Raw genomic sequence first — 17,610 nt, forward strand, 5'->3', positions numbered from 1 at the left:
CGCCGCCGCCGCCGCCGCCGCCGCCGCCGCCGCCTCGCGCTCCCGCAGCCGCCGGCCCCGCTCCGCTCCGCTCGCCTCTGCCGGAGCCTCTCTCTGGACTCCTGACGTCACCCACAGTGACCTCACCGCCTCGCCCCGCTGCCATTGGCCGCGCCGCCGCCGTGACGGCAGCGCGCCGGCCCCGCCCGCTCGCCGCGCTCCGCCCCACCGCCTGCCGGGAGTTGTAGTGCGGCAGGGCGGGCTGCCGAAGGCGGAAAGCGAAGGGCGAGGCGGCGGGTTCGAGACCCCGGCGGGGCGACTTGGTTCCCCCCCCCCCCCCCCTCCACCCCCCGCAGCCGCCGCCGCCCCGCGGTGACACCGCCAGCGTAACCTCAGTGCAAAGCACCGCGTCGTCCTTCCCGCTCGCCCACAAGCTGGCCGCACGGCTTTCCCGCTCTCCGGCCACCTTTGGGGCCTGCTGCTGCTGCCACCATCCTTAAAACGCGGGTTGGCCGAACGGCCCCGTCCCTCGGCAGCTCCGGCCGGGTCGCCTCCCGGCAGCAGGGCGACGAGATCCCGCCGTGCCCCCCCCCCCCGCCTCGTGCCCCCGTTTAAATCATTCGCCTTTCAGCTCGTTCGCTCGCGAGGCCCTTTCTGTAGGGCTTTCGCCCGGGCGGCTTCCCAAACGGGCTTTGCGCCCGGGTCCGTAGCACGCTAACGAGGCCTTTCCACTAATGAGGGGAGACGAGGCTTCCAGAGAAGCAGAGCCTCGACGCCGGCGCGCCGCCTCCCGCCGGGGAGCCGCCGCCGGCCTCGGCCCTGTGGCGGGGCCCCGGGGGAGCCATTTTGAGCGTGGCCGGGTGTAAAGCCGGGGAGAGTCGCGCTCGGCGCCCGCGGGGCGGCGGGGACGGTGGTGCCGGCCGTCTCGTCCCGTCCCCTCCTGCCTCAGCCGGCATCACCGAGCTGGCGCCTGGCTCCGGCTCGTCACCTGGGGCGAGGGGGTTTGGGAGGGTCCCCCGTGCCCTGGGTGGCCCCGGCAGGGAAAATGGCTGCCAGGCCGGGTGTGGGGAGCTGTGGGGATTGGGGGAGCCATGGGGAGCTGTGGGGATTGGGGGAGAGCCATGGGGAGCTGTGGAGATTGAGGGAGAGTTGTGGGGAGCTGTGGGGATTGGGGGAGCCATGGGGAGCTGTGGGGATTGGGGGAGCTATGGGGAGCTGTGGGGATTGGGGGAGAGCCATGGGGAGCTGTGGGGAGCTATGGGGAGCTGTGAGGATTGGGGGAGCTGCGAGGATTGGGGGAGCTGCAGGGAGCTGTGGGGATTGGGGAGAGCCATGGGGAGCCATGGGGATTGGGGGAGCCATGGGGAGCTGTGGAGATTGAGGGAGAGTTGTGCGAAGCTGTGGGGATTGGGGGAGCCATGGGGAGCTGTGGGGAACTGTGAGGATTGGGGGAGCTGTGGGGAGCTGTGGGGATTGGGGGAGAGCTGTGGGGAGCCATGAGGATTGGAGGAGCTATGGGGAGCTGTGGGGATTGGGGGAGCCATGGGGAGCTGTGGGGATTGGGGGAGACCTGTGGGGAGCCATGAGGACTGGGGAGCTATGGGGAGCTGTGGGGATTGGGGAGAGCCATGGGGAGCCATGGGGATTGGGGGAGCCATGGGGAGCTGTGGGGATTGAGGGAAAGCCATGCGGAGCCATGGGGATTGGGGGAGCTATGGGGAGCTGTGGGGAGCTGTGGAGACTGGGGGAGAGTTGTGGGGAGCTGTGGGGAGCTTTGAGGATTGGGGAGCTATGGGGAGCTGTGGGGATTGGGGGAGCCATGGGGAGCCATGGGGAGCTGTGAGGGTTGGGGGAGAGCTGTGGGGAGCCATGGGGATTGGGGGAGACCTGTGGGGAGCTGTGGGGATTGGGGGAAAGCTGTGGGGAGCTGTGGGGATTGGAGGAGCTATGGGGAGCTGTGAGGATTGGGGGAGCTGTGGGGAGCTGTGAGGATTGGGGGAGACCTGTGGGGAGCTGTGGGGATTGGGGGAGCCATGGGGAGCTGTGAGGATTGGGGGAGAGCTGTGGGGAGCCATGGGGATTGGGGGAGCCATGGGGACTGTGAGGAGCCACGAGGATAGGGGGAGCCATGGGGAGCTGTGGGGAGCCATAGGGATTGGGGGAGCTGTGGAGAGTTGAGAGGAGCCATGAAGATTGGGGGAGCCATGGGGAGCTGTAGGGATTGGGGGAGCTGTGGGGAGCTGTGGGGATTAGGGGAGCCATGGGGAGCTATGGGAAGCTGTGGGGATTGGGGGAGCTGGAGGAGCCACGGTGACGGGTGGGAGCTGTGGGGAGGGGGGGGGAATCCATGGGGAATTGTAGGAGGCAAGGGGAGTCATGGGGAGCAGAGGGAGATAGGGCAGACAGTTGGGGAAGGGGCTCCTCCATGCCCTGCCCTCTGGGGCAAGGTGGAGACACCCTGTGCAGGTGGGACACCCAGAGCCAGGGTGAGGACACCACGGACAGGTGGGACACCCAGAGCTAGGTTGAGGGTACCCTGGGCAGGTGGGACACCCAGAGCTAGGATGAGGGCACCCTGGCCAGGTGGGACACCCAGGGCAAGGTGGAGACAGCCAGAGCCAGGGTAAGGGCACCCAGGGCAGGGGTGCACGTGTGAGAGAGGGAGACCAGGAATGCCGGCCCGTGCGTTTGTGTGTGGGCACGTAGCATCTTCGTGCTGGGCCCCTCTCGCAGCGGGGTGCCCTGGGGCCCTGAGCGTCTCGTGGCTGTATCTTGTCCCGTGGCCCCATGTGATCCCCCAGGGCTAAGCCTGCTCTACCTCCGTTCCCGACAACTCCTGGGCCACGGCAACCAGGGGGTGAAGGCACTCCTCGTTAGGCCGTGTCCCATGGGTGTCGTGGGGCTGCGGCAGAGGTGATGCCATGCCCAGGCACCCCAGGCACCGGCCCCTTCCTTGGTGCTGCTGCCTGCTTTTCCCCTGCACCGTTGCCAACGGTGCCATGACCAGCCTCCGACTGATTACGACATCCATGTTTTTCAGTGCTGGGCACCCAAATGGCCTGGCCCTGCCCAGCCTGCAGGCTAATGTCACACCGCCTTCTGAAGTCAAAGCGGCAGAGGAGCATGATGGAGTGCCCTGCATCTGGAGAGGAAGGGCCACAGCAGCATTTCCCGGGGAGCGGTGCAATTGGGTCTTTCTCACAAAAGGAAGACAAACTACCCTGATGCAAACCACCCTCTCGCCCCATCAGGCCTGCACCAGAGCCTCGCTCGCCCCAGCACCCAGCCAGGACACGACGCAGCGAGGGATGGCGGTAGTGACTCCCTGCTGCAGGGAACAGAGGCTCCCATCTGCCAACATGACCTGTCATCAAGAGAGGTTTGCCGCTTGCTGGGGGCTCGGATCCGGGATGTTACAGAGAGGCTGACGAGGCTTGTCCAACTCTTGGGACAATTACCCCTGCTGCTCTTCCAGGTGGCACCAACGATACTGCCAAAGGCAGCTTGGGACGTATCGAACATGACTACAGAGCACTGGGGGCAGTGGTCAGCGGTATGGGGCCTGGGTGTTTTTCTCCTCAATCCTGCCAGTGAGGGAAAGAGTGTGAGGAGGAGTGGACTGATGCTGCAAGTCCACAGTTGGCTGCACAGCTGGCCCAACCAGGTTTCGGCTTCTGGGACCACGGGACCCTGTTTGAAGACAGCTGTCTACTTGGGAGAGATGGGATCCCCCTCACCAAGCAGGGCAAAAGCATCTTTGCCAACAGGCTGGGCGACCTGGTAAGGAGGGCTTTAAACAAGGAATTACCAGGGAGGGAGAGAGTTGCAGGGAACGCACAAGCAACAAAACAGGGCTTAAGTGGGGATGCACCAAGTATTTGCATGTAGGCAAGGAAGTGCCCACAAGACAACACTACGGGGAAACCTCTCACACCCTTTCTGGGAAATCGGCACGCTTGGGTGCCTCTCTGAAGTGCTGGTACACTAATGCATGCAGCATGGAGAATAAACAGGAGGAACTAGAGATCTGCGTGCAGCTGCAGGGCGATGATCTCATTGGCATCACAGAGACGGGGTGGGATAATAGCTCCCATGACTGCAATGCTGCAATGGATGGGCACAGGCTCTTTAGGAAGGACAGGCTGGGATGGCGAGGAGGGGGAGTCATCCTTTATATGAGAGAGCAGCAGAAATGCACGGAGCTCTGCCTGGGGGTGGACGATGGGGCTGACTAAGAGCTTACCGGTAAGGATTAATGGGCAGAACAATCACGGGTGACGTTGTTGTGGGTGTTTGCTGTAGGCCACCTGATTAGGAAGAAGTAGATGAGGCCTTCTACAGACAGCTAGAAGTAGCCTCATGTTTGCAGACCCTGGTCATCGTAGGAGACTTTAACTGCCCCGATATCTGCTGGAGGGACAACGCAACACGGCAACAGCAATCCAGGAGCTTCCTGGAGGGCACTGGTGACAAATTCCTGATACAGGTGATGGAGGAGCCAAGAAGAAGAGGTGTTCTGCTGGACCTCATTCTTAAAAACAAGGAAGGGCTGACTGGGGATATGAAGGTTGGGGGCAACCTTGGCTGCAGAGTGACCATGAGATGGTGGAGTTCAGGATCCTGCAAGGAGGAAGCAGGGCAAAAAGCAGGATCACAACCCTGGACTTCAGGAGAGCAGACTTTGGCCTCTTCAGGGACCTGCTTGGAAGAATCCCATGGGATCAGGCCCTAGAGGGAAGGGGAGGAGGTTCAGGAAAGCTGGTTGATATTCAAGGATCACCTCCTTCAAGCTCAAGAACGGTCCATCCCAATGAGCAGGAAGTCAAGCAAAGGGGGCAGGAGACCTGTATGGATGAACAAGGAGTTCCTGGCCAAACTCAGACAGAAGAAGGAAGTCTACAGAAGGTGGAAGCAGGGATAGCTAGTCTGGGAGGAATATTGGGATGTTGTCCAAGCATACAGGGATGGGGCTAGGAAGGCCAAAGTCCATCTGGAGTTTAATCGGGTGAGGGACGTCAAGGACAACAAGAACGGCTTCTACAAATATATCGGTAGCAAAAGGAAGATCGGGGAAATGTGGGCCCACTGATGAATGGGGCAAGGGCTCAGGTGACAGAGGACACAGAAAAGGCTGAGGTGCTGAATGACTTCTTCACCTCAGTTATTACTGGTAAGACCTTCCTTCAGAAATCCCAGGCCCTGGAGACCAGGGAGAAAGTCTGGAGAAAGGAAGACTTTCCCTCCCTTGGTGGAGGACAATCAGGTTAGGGAACACTGAAACCACCTGACAAACACAAGTCCCCGGGCCCTCGTGGGAGGCACCCAGGAGTGCTGAGGAAGCTGGCAGATGTCATTGCAAGGCGCTCGCTATCATCTTTGAGATCAGGAGAGGTGACTGGAAGAAAGCAAAAGTCACTCCAGTCTTCAAAAAGGGCAAGAGGGACAGGCCAGTCAGCCTCACCTCAGTCCCTGGAAAGGTGATGGAGCAGCTCATCCTGGTAGCATTTGCAGGCACATGAAGGACAAGAAGGTGATTGGGAATGGTCAGCACGGATTCACAAAGGGGAAAATCAGGTTTAACCAAACTGAAAGCTTTCTACGATGAAACGACCGCCTTGGTAGATGAGGCAGCAGATCAGTAAGGCTGACCTCAGTAAGGCTTTCAACACTGTCTCCCACAGCATCCTCATAGGCAAGCTGGTGAAGTAAGGGCTAGATGAGCAGCGAGATGGATTAAAAACTAGCCAGAGGGGAGGCCACAGCTAAAACCATGATTAGCCAAGAAATAAGGGAGTTTACACTCCCCCAACTTTAGGAATCAGGTACCCCAGGACAGGGTCAAGCCTGAAAGGTTGACTGCAGGGAATGGTAGAAAATCTCCTCATCGAAAACCTCCAGAGAAATCACAGCAGCTGGCGAAAAGCACGTAACAGGCCCCATGCTTGAAACGTCCATTGTTTTTTGTGTTGCATCCGGCATCTAGGACAGCATTTCCCTCTTGGGAAGCTGAGATTTGCCCCGCTTTGTTGCCATCCTATTTTGAGCTGCTTTGGCTCTGCAGAGCCAAACTGTGAAATGCTAATATCCACCAGGGGTGGATACACCTGAAAGGTGGGGCTGGGGGATTCAGGGCTTGTCACACCAGCATCATTTGCTTTGGAGGGCATGGATCAGCCCTAAGCAACATGCCCATTGCCCTCTCAGGCATGGGACAGCCGGTAAACACCTCAAAGGGGTATGGGGCAACCAGATACAGAGGAGGCCCCAGGGCTGGGGAGGGGTGGTGTTTTCCAGGCACACAGGCCCTGCTGCGGTTAACTCCTGCCCTGGTGTGGCTGGGGAAACTGAGGCAGGGCCTCCGTTTGGGATCAGTGCCCCCAAGGCCTAAGGGCTGGATGTGGAGCCTGGCCTCAAAAAAAGGGAATGACAATCCCCCGTGCCTTCGCCCATGCAAACGTGACTGCAGCAGACCAGGGTCATGCCGTCCAACACCATCTGGGTTGCCTGCAAGGTCTGAGCCATCCCCAAGGCTCCCCTCCGCAACATCCTCAAGGACAGAGGCAACGGATCAGGCAACACATCTGGCCCTTGGTGGGTCAGGCACAGCCAGCCACCCCCACCTGAACCTACTTCGGGCAACCGGTGACTGGGACAGATCCCAACAGGCGCTGGTACGAGGCTGTGGGCACCTCCATGAGCACAGGCACAGAAGCGATGCCGAGGCCCCAGATGAACAGCCAGCGAAGAGCTCGAGGCAGGGCCAGCTCCCAAGGACAGACTGGGCAGGGGAGATGGTGAAACAAGAAAGTGGGGAAAGGAGAGGAAGGCAGCCGGACACTGATCCCACAGGGACAAGCATGCCAAGGGGCTACGGGAGCTGTGTGCCAGGAAGAAGCATCGCACCACCAGTAAGAAAAAAAGTGAAATGTTTTATTCCCACCTGGCATCACTTCCCTGCATGCTGGTGGCAGCTCACGGCTCCCCCTGGGCCCTGCTGGATACAACAGTTGCTCTCATGAGGGATCACGTCTCCTCACTCACCCGGTGGGCCTACAACACTTCCCAGCTCACGAGGAACAAGCCTGCGAGGGGCTGTCGAAGCCCACAGGGCCGAGGGCCGCAGGAACGACTTGTGAAGGCAGGGGGACTTCAAGGAAGGCAACTGGGAGAGGAGGGGGTCTCAGTGGCTGCCGGGGGCTGCCCACGGCCTTTGCGGTGTGCGTGGGCCTCCTCAGCACCCCCTCCCCAGGGCACAGAGATGCCTCGGGAGCAACTGCAAAGCAGATCTCCACCGGACCGATGTGATGCCCTGTGCCGATGGCGAGGCTGCGGTTTCACTGGCGGCAGCCTGTTCAGGAGGCATTCATGCTCTCCCACTGCCGGAAAATGCGAAACACCTTACAGGACTTCACCGAGAGGCTCTGCAAGAGACAGGAGCAAAGCAATGATCTGAGATCAAGGCACCGCACCAGGACATGCAGCTGCCACCAGTCCCCAGCATCCCCATCCAAAGCATGCAAGGAGAAGCTGCAGCAAAGAAACACTGAAATGTCATACTCGGCTACCAGAACATCAGTTAGCTCTTTTTCTTCATTAGTCCTGTTTACCAGCAGGAAAAACAGTGATGGCAAATGAGAAGCAGGAATGGACTTCCAGTCTCCCTATTCCCAGCTGGTGCTTTTACCTCCCAGGTCTCACAGGACCAGCTGGCACTTACCTAGCTAACAGCTGTATGTGGCACAGCTGGAAGAGACCAGCCCTGTTGGGGACACAAGTTATGTGAAGTGCTCAAGACAAGTGATGAAGTAGGGGCTGAGACCACACTGCCAGCCTCTGCAGCTCAGGCCGGAGCGTGGCTGAGGAAAGCCTGAAGGAGGCATCTCAAGGTGGCTAACGGAGCTGAGGCATCCAGGTAGGCAGTGATAGGTACCCACTGCCCCCTCTTGCTGCCCTCCACCCGCTCAGGGAAAGCTGCGGCCTCAGCTCCACTCTCCCCAGCTTGGCAAACCCACTGGTCCAATGGCCCAGGGCTGGCGACTCCAGGCCCCCGCTAGCAGTATGTCTGCAGAGTGGGTAGGGAGCCTATCAGGACATGAAATGAAACCAGATCTTGGGCAGCACAGAGCCACTGTGTAGAGCCCGCTATTTATAGCGGCCCTCAAACAGAGCAGTGTGCAACACCGCATTAACGGACGAGACCTGGCTGAGAGGCTGTCAGCATAGCCAGAGGGCGAGCTGAGACTTTGCAGACACAGGCTTGGTCCTAGCCACGGAGTCAGCCTGGTTTGCGACTTCTGGTTTAGCCCAAATGAAGCCATCTGCCCCAAACTTAGCCTCTACACTTTCAGCCCAGGGAAAGGCTATAGAGCAAGCAGTGTCTGAAAGCTCAAGGATGGATGCATGGCTTGGTTCAGGGCTGGCGATCCTGCAGGCTCACCACAGGCTCCGTCTCAGGCAGTCTGTCGCGCTTTCTCATGGCCAAGAGCGTGTTCAGCACCACTCGCCAGCCCGGCTCTGCCTTCGCGGGCTCCTTCTCCATCTGGGCCGCGGGGTCCTCCAGGGCTTCCCCTCCTTCCACCGCATTGACCCAGGGACACCAATCACGATGTTGTGAGCTGGGATCAAAGAAGCTCCTCGTGGAAGTGTCCTGGGTGGGAAAGATGACAGTGAAGGAGGATGGCGACAGCACTGTTTTAAACAGACCCTAGTGACAAGGTAAAACCTTCTTCATGCCCAAACACTAGCCCTGAGCTGGCCCAGTGCTGTCCAACAGTGTCAACACTGGCACCTGGATCAGGAACACCCTGCTCGGATCCCCCTCCCAGGCTCTCGCTGTGCCTATGCCACTCACCGAGCTGCTGGAAGAGCAGAGCCGGGCTCGCTTGGTCCTGCGGTGAGGGCTGGACGGCACCTCCACGTTGTCCCCCTGCCCCATGCTGCGGGTAACGGGGCGGCTCCTCAGCGCAGGGCTGGCAGCCTCCGACTCGCCCCGCTCCATGGGGCTGGGGCAGTCCCAACCCCGCGGGCGGGAGATTGCTGGAGATGGGCTCTTCTCATGCTGCTGGTGGAGAAAGAACAAGGAATTAGCAGAGCTCCTCTGGTCACTAGCACGTCCTCAGTCCAAGGGAGACAGCGACAGGGGGGCCCTGCCCCACTCAAACAAGAGATCGAGGCCCTCTCAGCTGTCCTGGCAAGACCCAAGTCATCTTCCCTTCGTACCAGGAGCATCTTGGACATGTCTCGTTCCACGGGGATGAAGACAGCCCCCGACTCGCAGGATCCCAAGCCAGACGTTCACTGGGATCCTGGCCCAAACGGCCCTTTTTGGGCTCTCTCACAGAAGTGCCTGGGGGCTGCAGGGGCGGGAGGACAGAGAGCAATGGACAGCATGAAAGATAGTGACAACCCACTTTCACTGGATGTTGTTAATGGCTGAGGACACAGCACCATTGCCCAGATGAGCCTCTTTTTAGGGCAAGAGGCAGCTACCTGTCCAGAGACATCACTGTAGGGAACAGTACCTTGCTCATCCAGCTGGGGACTCGCACCTTGACCAAAACCAGCTGGTCTCATCTCTCAGAGACGGCTAAACCCCTCACACACCTGCTTGTCAGCAGCAGCAGACACCCAAACTACATCAGTTTTGGCTCCTGCATGCCCCCCATGCAGGTACCAATGCGGTACCACTCAGACGTCCCAAGCACTGGGCCATACCTGCTCCGAGCCTGGAGGAAGCGCGTCCTGGCTCCGTGTGAGCATCCTGCGTGGAGACGTGGGTGCCAGCGGGGTGCTGCTCAGGCCGTAGGAGTCCAGCTCCAGCCCGGCCGACTCCAGCTGGTGGAAGCCCCACAGTCCTGCCTTCCTCATGCAGCGGGAGCAGGTGATCACCGAGAGGTGCATGGAGCCAGATGCAGTGCTGGGGGGACAGAGCCAAAGCGAAAGGAAAAGGTCAGGGACAAGTCTGGGCCCTTCCCCAGTGTCACAGCTTTCAGAACAGATGCAGGTATGTGGCAGATCATAGGAAAGGTCACAGTCACAGGTACCCGAGCCAGCACTTTTTAAGACGTCAGCACCCCTTGGCTGAAGCACAGTTACTGGTTTTTTAGCCTGTTTTACGCTAACAAGTAAAACAAGTTAATTAAAAACTTTCTATAGCCTTGACTTTAACTGGCTCATTTACATTTTGGTTTGCCATGAACCAGGAGCACAGTCAGTTACGGCATAGCAGATGAGGGTGTTTAAAGATGTCATCGTCCCCATCTTCAGCCCTTCTGACTGTCCAGCCACGTTGGCAGCTCTACTCTTCCCCACCGAAAACCTATCTCCAGCCTGCACCGTAAGAGATCACCTGCAGCAAGATGCCTCAGGCACAAACAGCGTGGCGGCCTCACTCGCAGCGCACGCTTTGGAAAGCATGAACCTTCAGGCCATGAACCTTCCCTCCCTTCCTGCAGGCCTGACGAGCAATGAAACCAGCACTGAGGGTGACCTTTCAAGTATTGACTTTAATATCTAAATCAGCAATGAATGGGGCAGCTGACGGCTCAGAGGCCTTGTGTTCAGACTCTTTGCAAACTCTGGGAGACACCTATTTTAGGTTAAGCTTTGCGTTGGGGTTTCTGCAAGTGTGTTTCACAATTTTGACAGCTGGAGATAAGCTTTTATTAATAACAGTGAAATAGCGGGCAGTGAACATTTCACAGGAGAGACATTCGCATTTCTCCAGCCTTGGACAGGTTTCACTGGCAATCGCAGCAAAGCGCAACAGACATTCTGGATTGCACACAGGATATTTACAGCCTATACCAGAGCCCTCGCTCACAGGCATTACCCACATACTGACCTGCAAGTCCAGCCACACAGTGCCAGGACGCAGGCAGGAATGTGCACTTGCAGGATTTCTGAGGCAAAATTCATCGGTGGTTTCTCTCCCTCCGTTTTGTGCTCGAGCTCCTCCCCGATCAGTTGGAGGAGCAGGCTGATCTTCTCCTCTGTCAGAGACTGTGGGACAGAAAGCCAGCGGGGCCAGCAGAGAAAGCAGTCAGAGGTAGCACCCACGTTCCTTCAGCCGGAGCCCCCAGCCCCACGGGAGTTCGGGGTCCAGCTTCTGCCTCCTGCCTGGCACTGGACAGCCCCCTGCACACTCAAGTGCTTGCCCTCAGGACTCCTGGGGCAGCGATAATATTTCCTGCAATAGGAGAACAAGCATGGGAAAACCGGCAGCGCAAGAGAAGAGGGAATCTCCGGTTAGAGTAATTACAACAGGTAGAAAAGCAGACATGTTCCTGCATTCAAAAAAGACTCTGCTGCTACTCACAAACCATGCTACCCACGAGAAAAGGTCCCCTTTCTACTTCCCCAAAGGACTGGGTACCTGACCTAGCACCTTTAGCACTTAACCTCTATTCTGGTTAGCCAGCTGAAGCTGCCCAGAGAGACTGCTTTCTCATACCTCTTTGACTGTCCCTGTCACCTGGACTTGTCCATGCACCTTTTGTTCTAAGGGCACACGGGGACAGCGGAGCAGATCTCAGCTCTGCCACTCGCAGCAAACCACGAGTCCAAACAACCCCAGCTCGGCGCTCTGATCCCAGGCAGGCAGTGGGGGCTGTGTGGCTGTCTGTGCTGGGACAAACTGAGAATGCTTCGGGGGCCGTTGATAGGGCCCCAGACCTTACTGCTAGCGAGACAGTTGGACAGTTACATGCAGAGCGATCTGTACACATGATCTGTGCATAGGTTTTATGCCGTCTTTTCTCAGGGGGGCTCTGCTGGTTTCCACAGCTCAGCCAGCTCATGCTGGTGACCATAAAATGCCTCTGCCATTTCTACTGAATGGATGAAGTATTCCCTGCTTCCCGTACAGTTTCACACTGCTGAGAGCCATCTGTTTCCTGGCGAGCGAGTGCCCAACAAGCCAGACTTGGCTGAAGCAGAGCACGGCCTGGCCAGGTCCTCACGAGGAGGCAATCTCACATGTGCTCCCGGCTGTGGCTACTCTCCATCCTCTCCTGCCTTAGCTCCTGCCTCCCTGCTCTTCCCTCCTGCCCGCCGAGCCTGCCCCCATGCCTGCCTCGCCCTGGAGGCCCCCCTGCACTGTACTCGCCAGCCTGCAGGATAGACTCCCTCACCTGCGTGGGCCTCTGCCCACATCTCTGCTCTGGGGCAGCCTCTGGCACCCCAGACTCCTCCTAGCTCAATGATGGTATCTAGCTCTTTTGTGGGATCCCAGCCACTCGCAAGAGAGGTAATCCACAGGCTGCTGCATCTCACAGAGTCCCTGGAGGTAATGAACAGGGGTGGGAGCTACTAGGGAGAGCAGACTCCTGAAGGAGTCTGTGGGACCTCACATGCCTTCTGCTGGGCACCAGAAAACATCTCACATGTTGGGGAAGGCACAGAGATGGAAAGAGATACAACAACCCAACCCACTCCAGACTGATGACATCGCAGCAACATGAGCCAGTTGTGCCTGTGCTGGTCAAGAGCTCGCGGGGACGAACCCTTCTGAATTCCCTTTAACGAGCGTTAGGAAACACCAAGACGACAGAGCACGTAACAGAAGCACGCAGAGCAGAGCAAAGCCTACCCAGCAACCTGAAGTTTCACGCTTGAATCCTCAACCTCACAACTGTTTCCGTCAGGATTTGCACAGCACAGGCAGGTCTCTTGTTGCCACTGGAGACATTAGCTCCCTGATCACGCAGGCCCCCAGAAACTCACCATGTTTTTCATGTCTTCTGGTCTGAGGGAGGGCAGCTGCAGCTCCAGCTGACACAGGCTCTGAAAGCGGTCCAGGAAGTCCTGGAGAAGGGCTCTGGGCTCATCCACCAGCAAAACAGCAAAGCGATCTAGGGCAAGAAGAAGCAGGAGGCCTTAGTTGTGACACCAGCCTTCCCACCCCTTCATTCTACAGGGCAAGAGAGGAAACAAGACCAGAAAAGATCTTCTGACAGGAGTCTTCTGGCCTTTAAATAAAAATGGAGCAGTCTCTTGTTCCTTTTCAATCATGCCTCCTAGTGCGGTGAGGACTCTGTGAAAGTCTATCACCCTTTCAAAGCGTCCCAGGTTAACAATCCTCCCCTATCTTCTCCCCTTTACAGCCCGAATAGCATTTTAATTGCCCTGGAGGCAGTGTCATATGAAGTTAATGGAGCCAGTACTGCCTGCTGGGTATAGCTCTGGTTCCAGGCTCAAGATTTGGAGCTCCAGCTGTGGCTCAGCCACGTATTTGCTGAGGGTGCTCAGAGACATCCCTTTGCCACCCTGTACTTCAACCTCCCCTTGGGGAAAAAAAGGACTGTGACACTGTCTGCTTTGAAAGCTTGTGGAGAATCTCCCGTTACTGCGAGGGGAGATGAGGGCTACATCAGAAAGGCAGAAAGCAAGAGAATAACCCCAGACTTCTGCCCTAGATAGGCTCTGTAAGACCAACCTGGGCAGGGGCTGTCTGGCCAGAAGCAGAACTTCTCATGAGCGGTGCACAAGGCCTTCTTCAGCTCCACACAACGCTCCTTATCTGCGAGGCAAAAACCACTTCTATTCCCCTGCGGAGACACCTCCTCGGGGAAGAGTTAGCAGAGGGGATTGAGGGAGAGGGCATCCTCCACGGAGGCTTCCCCGCTCCTGGCAGCCAGATTCCTCCTGTTCAGCATAGCTCAAGTGAAGGACGCCACATCTTGCAGAGCCCCAAGCTCTTGGCTCACGCTCACCTCCCTCCACGAAGCAGCTAGCAGCTTGCTGCCCCTCCAGCCCTGCCTTCCCCCAGCTCTGCCCACAGGCAACCGCTGACTGAAGGGAGCAGCCGGTTTCTGCGGTAGCGAAGGCAGCCGGGCTGAAGGGATATCTCCAAAATGCCAAACATGACCAGGCCGATTCTTCTTCCCTGCAGCCAGAGCCCTGTCACTTCCCTGGGCACAGCAACCACGGAGGAGGGGAGCCTGCCACGCTGCGCTGGCAGCGCAGCGGACGCTCAGTTTAATCCAACCACCAGCGCAGGGACTGGGTGCTCTTGCTGATTTTACCACCCCGGACTGCTGCCGGCCGCTAGCTAACTCACTTGACTGCTCCTCTCTGGCTGTAGGGGCCAAATCACAGCCACGTCTGAAAACTACACACCAGAACTTTTGTTGGGAGGTTAGTTTAACTTGTTCAAACCTTCCAGAATGGAATCGTTCATTTTCCAGCTACATTTGTTCTTCTTTCCTACCTCCAATTACTTTAGGTCTTCCTAAACCAGTGCAATTACTAATAGAATAATTAGGTCATAGTTTATTTAACAAAGACTGTCTAAACAAACAGCAGGCGTCGATATTCGGAATAACCCAAAAGGAAATGCTTATGCAGCTCCCTATCACACATACCACGCGCTGCGCTTGTCAGACATCAGGCTGCGCTTTGCCCTCTGTTATCTCGCAGATAACAGGAGCAGGGACTGGAACCAAGCAAAGAAAATTGAGAAGGGGGCAATGACACACATTTGTGGTGTGCTAATACCTGCCTCTCTGCAGAGGACAGACCCAGGCAAAGGAACGTGTAGGTTTGGGCAGATGCTAAAGCAAAGGCCATCGCCGCGCTGCGGGCAGGGCTGGCCGCGCCATGGCTCACGAGCACCGTGAGGCTGGCGAGCTGCACGAGCCCAGCTCCCGTCTGGCGCTGGGTCCTGGGGCGACACTGCGGGGCCCCGAACCTCCGCTGCAGCAGGGCACAGAGCCTGCACCGCAGAGGCTGGCATTTCTGGGGCACTCTCGGCCCCACGCCGTCCAACAGCAGGATCGGGAGCTCTTCCTGCTCCCTGCCAGCAAATTGCCCCAGGTGCTCCCGTCCTTTGGCCTCTGACGGACCCCATGCGCCACTCCGGGCGCATGCTCACGCTGTCAGGACTGGCCAACGCTCTACGGCCAAGGGAGAGAAACCGGTGCCAGGTCTAGACAGCGAGCTCAGTAAAGAAAACAAAAAGGGGAGTTTTACTGATGGTAATTCACACTAGGTTAAAGAGAGCAGTGGAGGAGTTTACGAACAAAATTACTCAAAGTGAGCACCTTCGAGGACTCACTCAGTGACCAGCAGTCACCGCCAGGCCTGCGTTAGAAAAACGAGCAGAGAACAGCAAACTAAGCAGTCTGGAAACCTGTCTCTGACCATGGGAGCAGGAAGTTTTATGTTCCTGCAAATTAAAGGAAAGAGTTACTAGACTCGCCATTTATTTGCAGAGACACCAAACACCCAGCGTCACCCACGCCTACGGGAGCTGTTGATGCACGCAATGAGGTGCGCGTGCTCCCAAACACTGCGTTTGGGAGTGCCGACCCCCATGCCTGTCCCCGATGAAGACGCTGGCATACGTACACTTGTTGAAATCGAATGCCAGCTGCAAGCTCACGCAGAGGAAGGCCTGGCAGCTGGAGCACTTCAGCATGTCGCACTCCACGTTGGTCCACCCGTATTTGGCACACACCAGGGGAGACAGCTCATGGGGTTTGCCTGCCCACTTCAGCGGGTGCTCACGTTAAGGATAAAACTCAGCCGTAACACAGGATGGCCAGTCTAAGCGTTTAGACAGGTCATTTCTCTCAGGGTGACCCGACAAGAGAAGAAAAGCCTCTAAGAACATGAAACCTGAGAGAAAACTGCAGGGAGGGTCACAGCAAAGCAGGACAAGGGCTGGCTGCAAACTCAGCATCAGAAAAGGATATCGTGAATGTTTCTACTCTGCTGAAGTAGGCCTCTTTGCTCATTGACTCCAAAGAGAGAGCATCAATTTGCGAAGATCCATTAGGTGATTCTGACCAGACAGACGTGTCCTTCCTAAAAGGAAACGGCAAATCAGCAAGCAAGACATCTATGCTGTCCTAGAAAGATTTCATTAACCCATAAAAAAGAAGTGGCCCCTTTTAAATGTTTCACGACTATTGGCGGCAGCGGCTGATACGGCTTCGACACGACAAGCAGGAGCTTGTTTTCCAAGCCCGGCAAAGCCAAATCAAAGACGGTGGCGTGCCTCTGAAGCCGGAGCTGCACCAGAGCTCCTAACGCCGCGGAGGGGGCGGCACGTCGGGGCAGACGGCTCCTTCGCTCACTGAGCCTGAGCTACAAACCGCGACGCCTGCACCCTGCCGTCCCCCGCTGATAAACCCGCACGTGTCGTGGGGTTTAACTGCCCCTTAATAAAGCCGGTTACAGTTTGGGGACAGTTGGGTCGAGGATGAACCTCGCCTCCAAGGGTGAGCACAGCTGCTCAGATCTGGCCAGACACCCCCAAAGCTCCCCAGCAGCAACCTCAGTGCCCCCCAGTACCTCCCAGTGCTCTCCAGCACTGTCCCGAATCCCCCAGTGCCCCCTAGTACCTCCCACTGTCTCCCAGTGACCTCCATGCCCTCCAGCAGTGCCCACTGCCTCCCAGTGCCCCCAGCCCCTCCCACTGCCTGCCAGCACCGCCCAGTGCCCTCTGCTGCCACCCAGTGCCCACTGCTGCCCAGTGCTACTTCCCACTCTCCTCCCGTGCTCCCAGCACACCCCAGCACTCACAGCGGCTGTTTTTTTCCAGTATATCCCAGTGCCCCTTATCAATTCCCAGTGCTCGCCAGCACCTCCCGACAACCCTCAGTGATTCCTAGCATCCCCTCAGCACCCTCCAGAGACCCCCAGGGACTCCCAGTACCCCCCCAGCACCCTCCAGGGGCTCCCAGTAACCCCCCCCCCCCACACCCAGCACCCTCCAGGGGCTCCCAGTAAGCCCCCAGTACCCTCTGACAACCCTCACCGACTGCCAGTCCCCTCCAGTGACTCCCAGTACCCCCCCAGCCACTCCTAATCCCCCCAGTGATTCCCAGTATCCCCGCAACACCTCCCGACAACCCTCAGCGACTCCCAGTACCCCCCAGTGACTCCCAGCACCCTCCAACAACCCTCAGCGACTCCCAGTACCCCTCAACGACTCCCAGTATCCCCCAGCACCTTCCGACAACCCTCACCGACTCCCAGTCCCCCCTAGTGACTCCCAGCACCCTCCAACAACCCTCAGCGACTCCCAGTACCCCCCAGTGACTCCCAGTATCCCCCCCACACCCTCCACTAACCCTCACCGACTCCCAATCCCCCCCAGTGACTCCCAGTATCCCCCCAGCACCCTGCTCCAGCGCCTCCCGGCCCCGCGCCCGGCCCCGGCCGCCGCCGCCCTCACCCGTCGAGGCCGGCGCCCTCCGGGGCGATGCCGCCGTCGATGAGCTCGCGGATCTGCTGCGGGGTGACGGCGGGCGGCCTGCCCCGGGGCCCCGCCGCCGCCGCCGCCGCCGCGGCGCTGGGCGCCGCCATTTTGGTCCCACACCGTATCCCGGCCCCCGGGGGGAGGGAAACGGCGCCGCGCACAAGCGTTCCGGCCCCGCGGCGTCCCTCGGCCCCGGCCCTACCGGGGTGCTCGGTGCTGTGCCCCGCCTGCGGGGCGCTCCCGCCGCCGGCGCTCCATTGCTCTCGCCTGCTGCCGCCGCGGCGGAGCGGGGCGAACCGCGCAGGCGCGGGGCGAGGCTGGCGAGCCTCGATTGCTCACGCCTGCCCCCAACTTTCCTCTGTGAAGTCGCCCCCCCCTCACCTGCCAAGAAGTCCGCGTTTCATAGGCTGCAGCCGCAGAAGCTC

The 17,610-nt window shown here is 58.6% G+C and overlaps 1 protein-coding gene across 2 annotated transcripts; it reads right to left on the bottom strand.

Annotated features, from left to right (window-relative positions):
- Window positions 1-6,888: 6,888 nt before the first annotated feature.
- Window positions 6,889-17,553, bottom strand: ZC3HC1 (zinc finger C3HC-type containing 1). 2 transcript variants are annotated; one of them, XM_068945894.1, is made up of 10 exons: window positions 17,162-17,553; window positions 15,675-15,786; window positions 15,328-15,478; window positions 13,415-13,498; window positions 12,703-12,830; window positions 10,823-10,980; window positions 9,694-9,895; window positions 8,831-9,040; window positions 8,417-8,626; window positions 6,889-7,400 (listed from the first exon to the last, which is right to left on the bottom strand). In XM_068945894.1, exons 1-10 carry the CDS (start codon window positions 17,290-17,292, stop codon window positions 7,332-7,334), a joined length of 1,455 nt encoding a protein of 484 aa, XP_068801995.1. In that variant the 5' UTR covers window positions 17,293-17,553; the 3' UTR covers window positions 6,889-7,331. The 2 variants fall into 2 exon arrangements, with proteins under 2 accessions (XP_068801995.1, XP_068802081.1); XM_068945980.1 differs by having other exon boundaries at window positions 8,831-9,037; window positions 17,162-17,435.
- Between the last annotated feature and the right edge of the window lie 57 nt (window positions 17,554-17,610).

Source organism: Struthio camelus, chromosome 1, assembly GCF_040807025.1.
Source record: "Struthio camelus isolate bStrCam1 chromosome 1, bStrCam1.hap1, whole genome shotgun sequence".
Taxonomy (NCBI): Eukaryota; Metazoa; Chordata; class Aves; order Struthioniformes; family Struthionidae; genus Struthio; species Struthio camelus.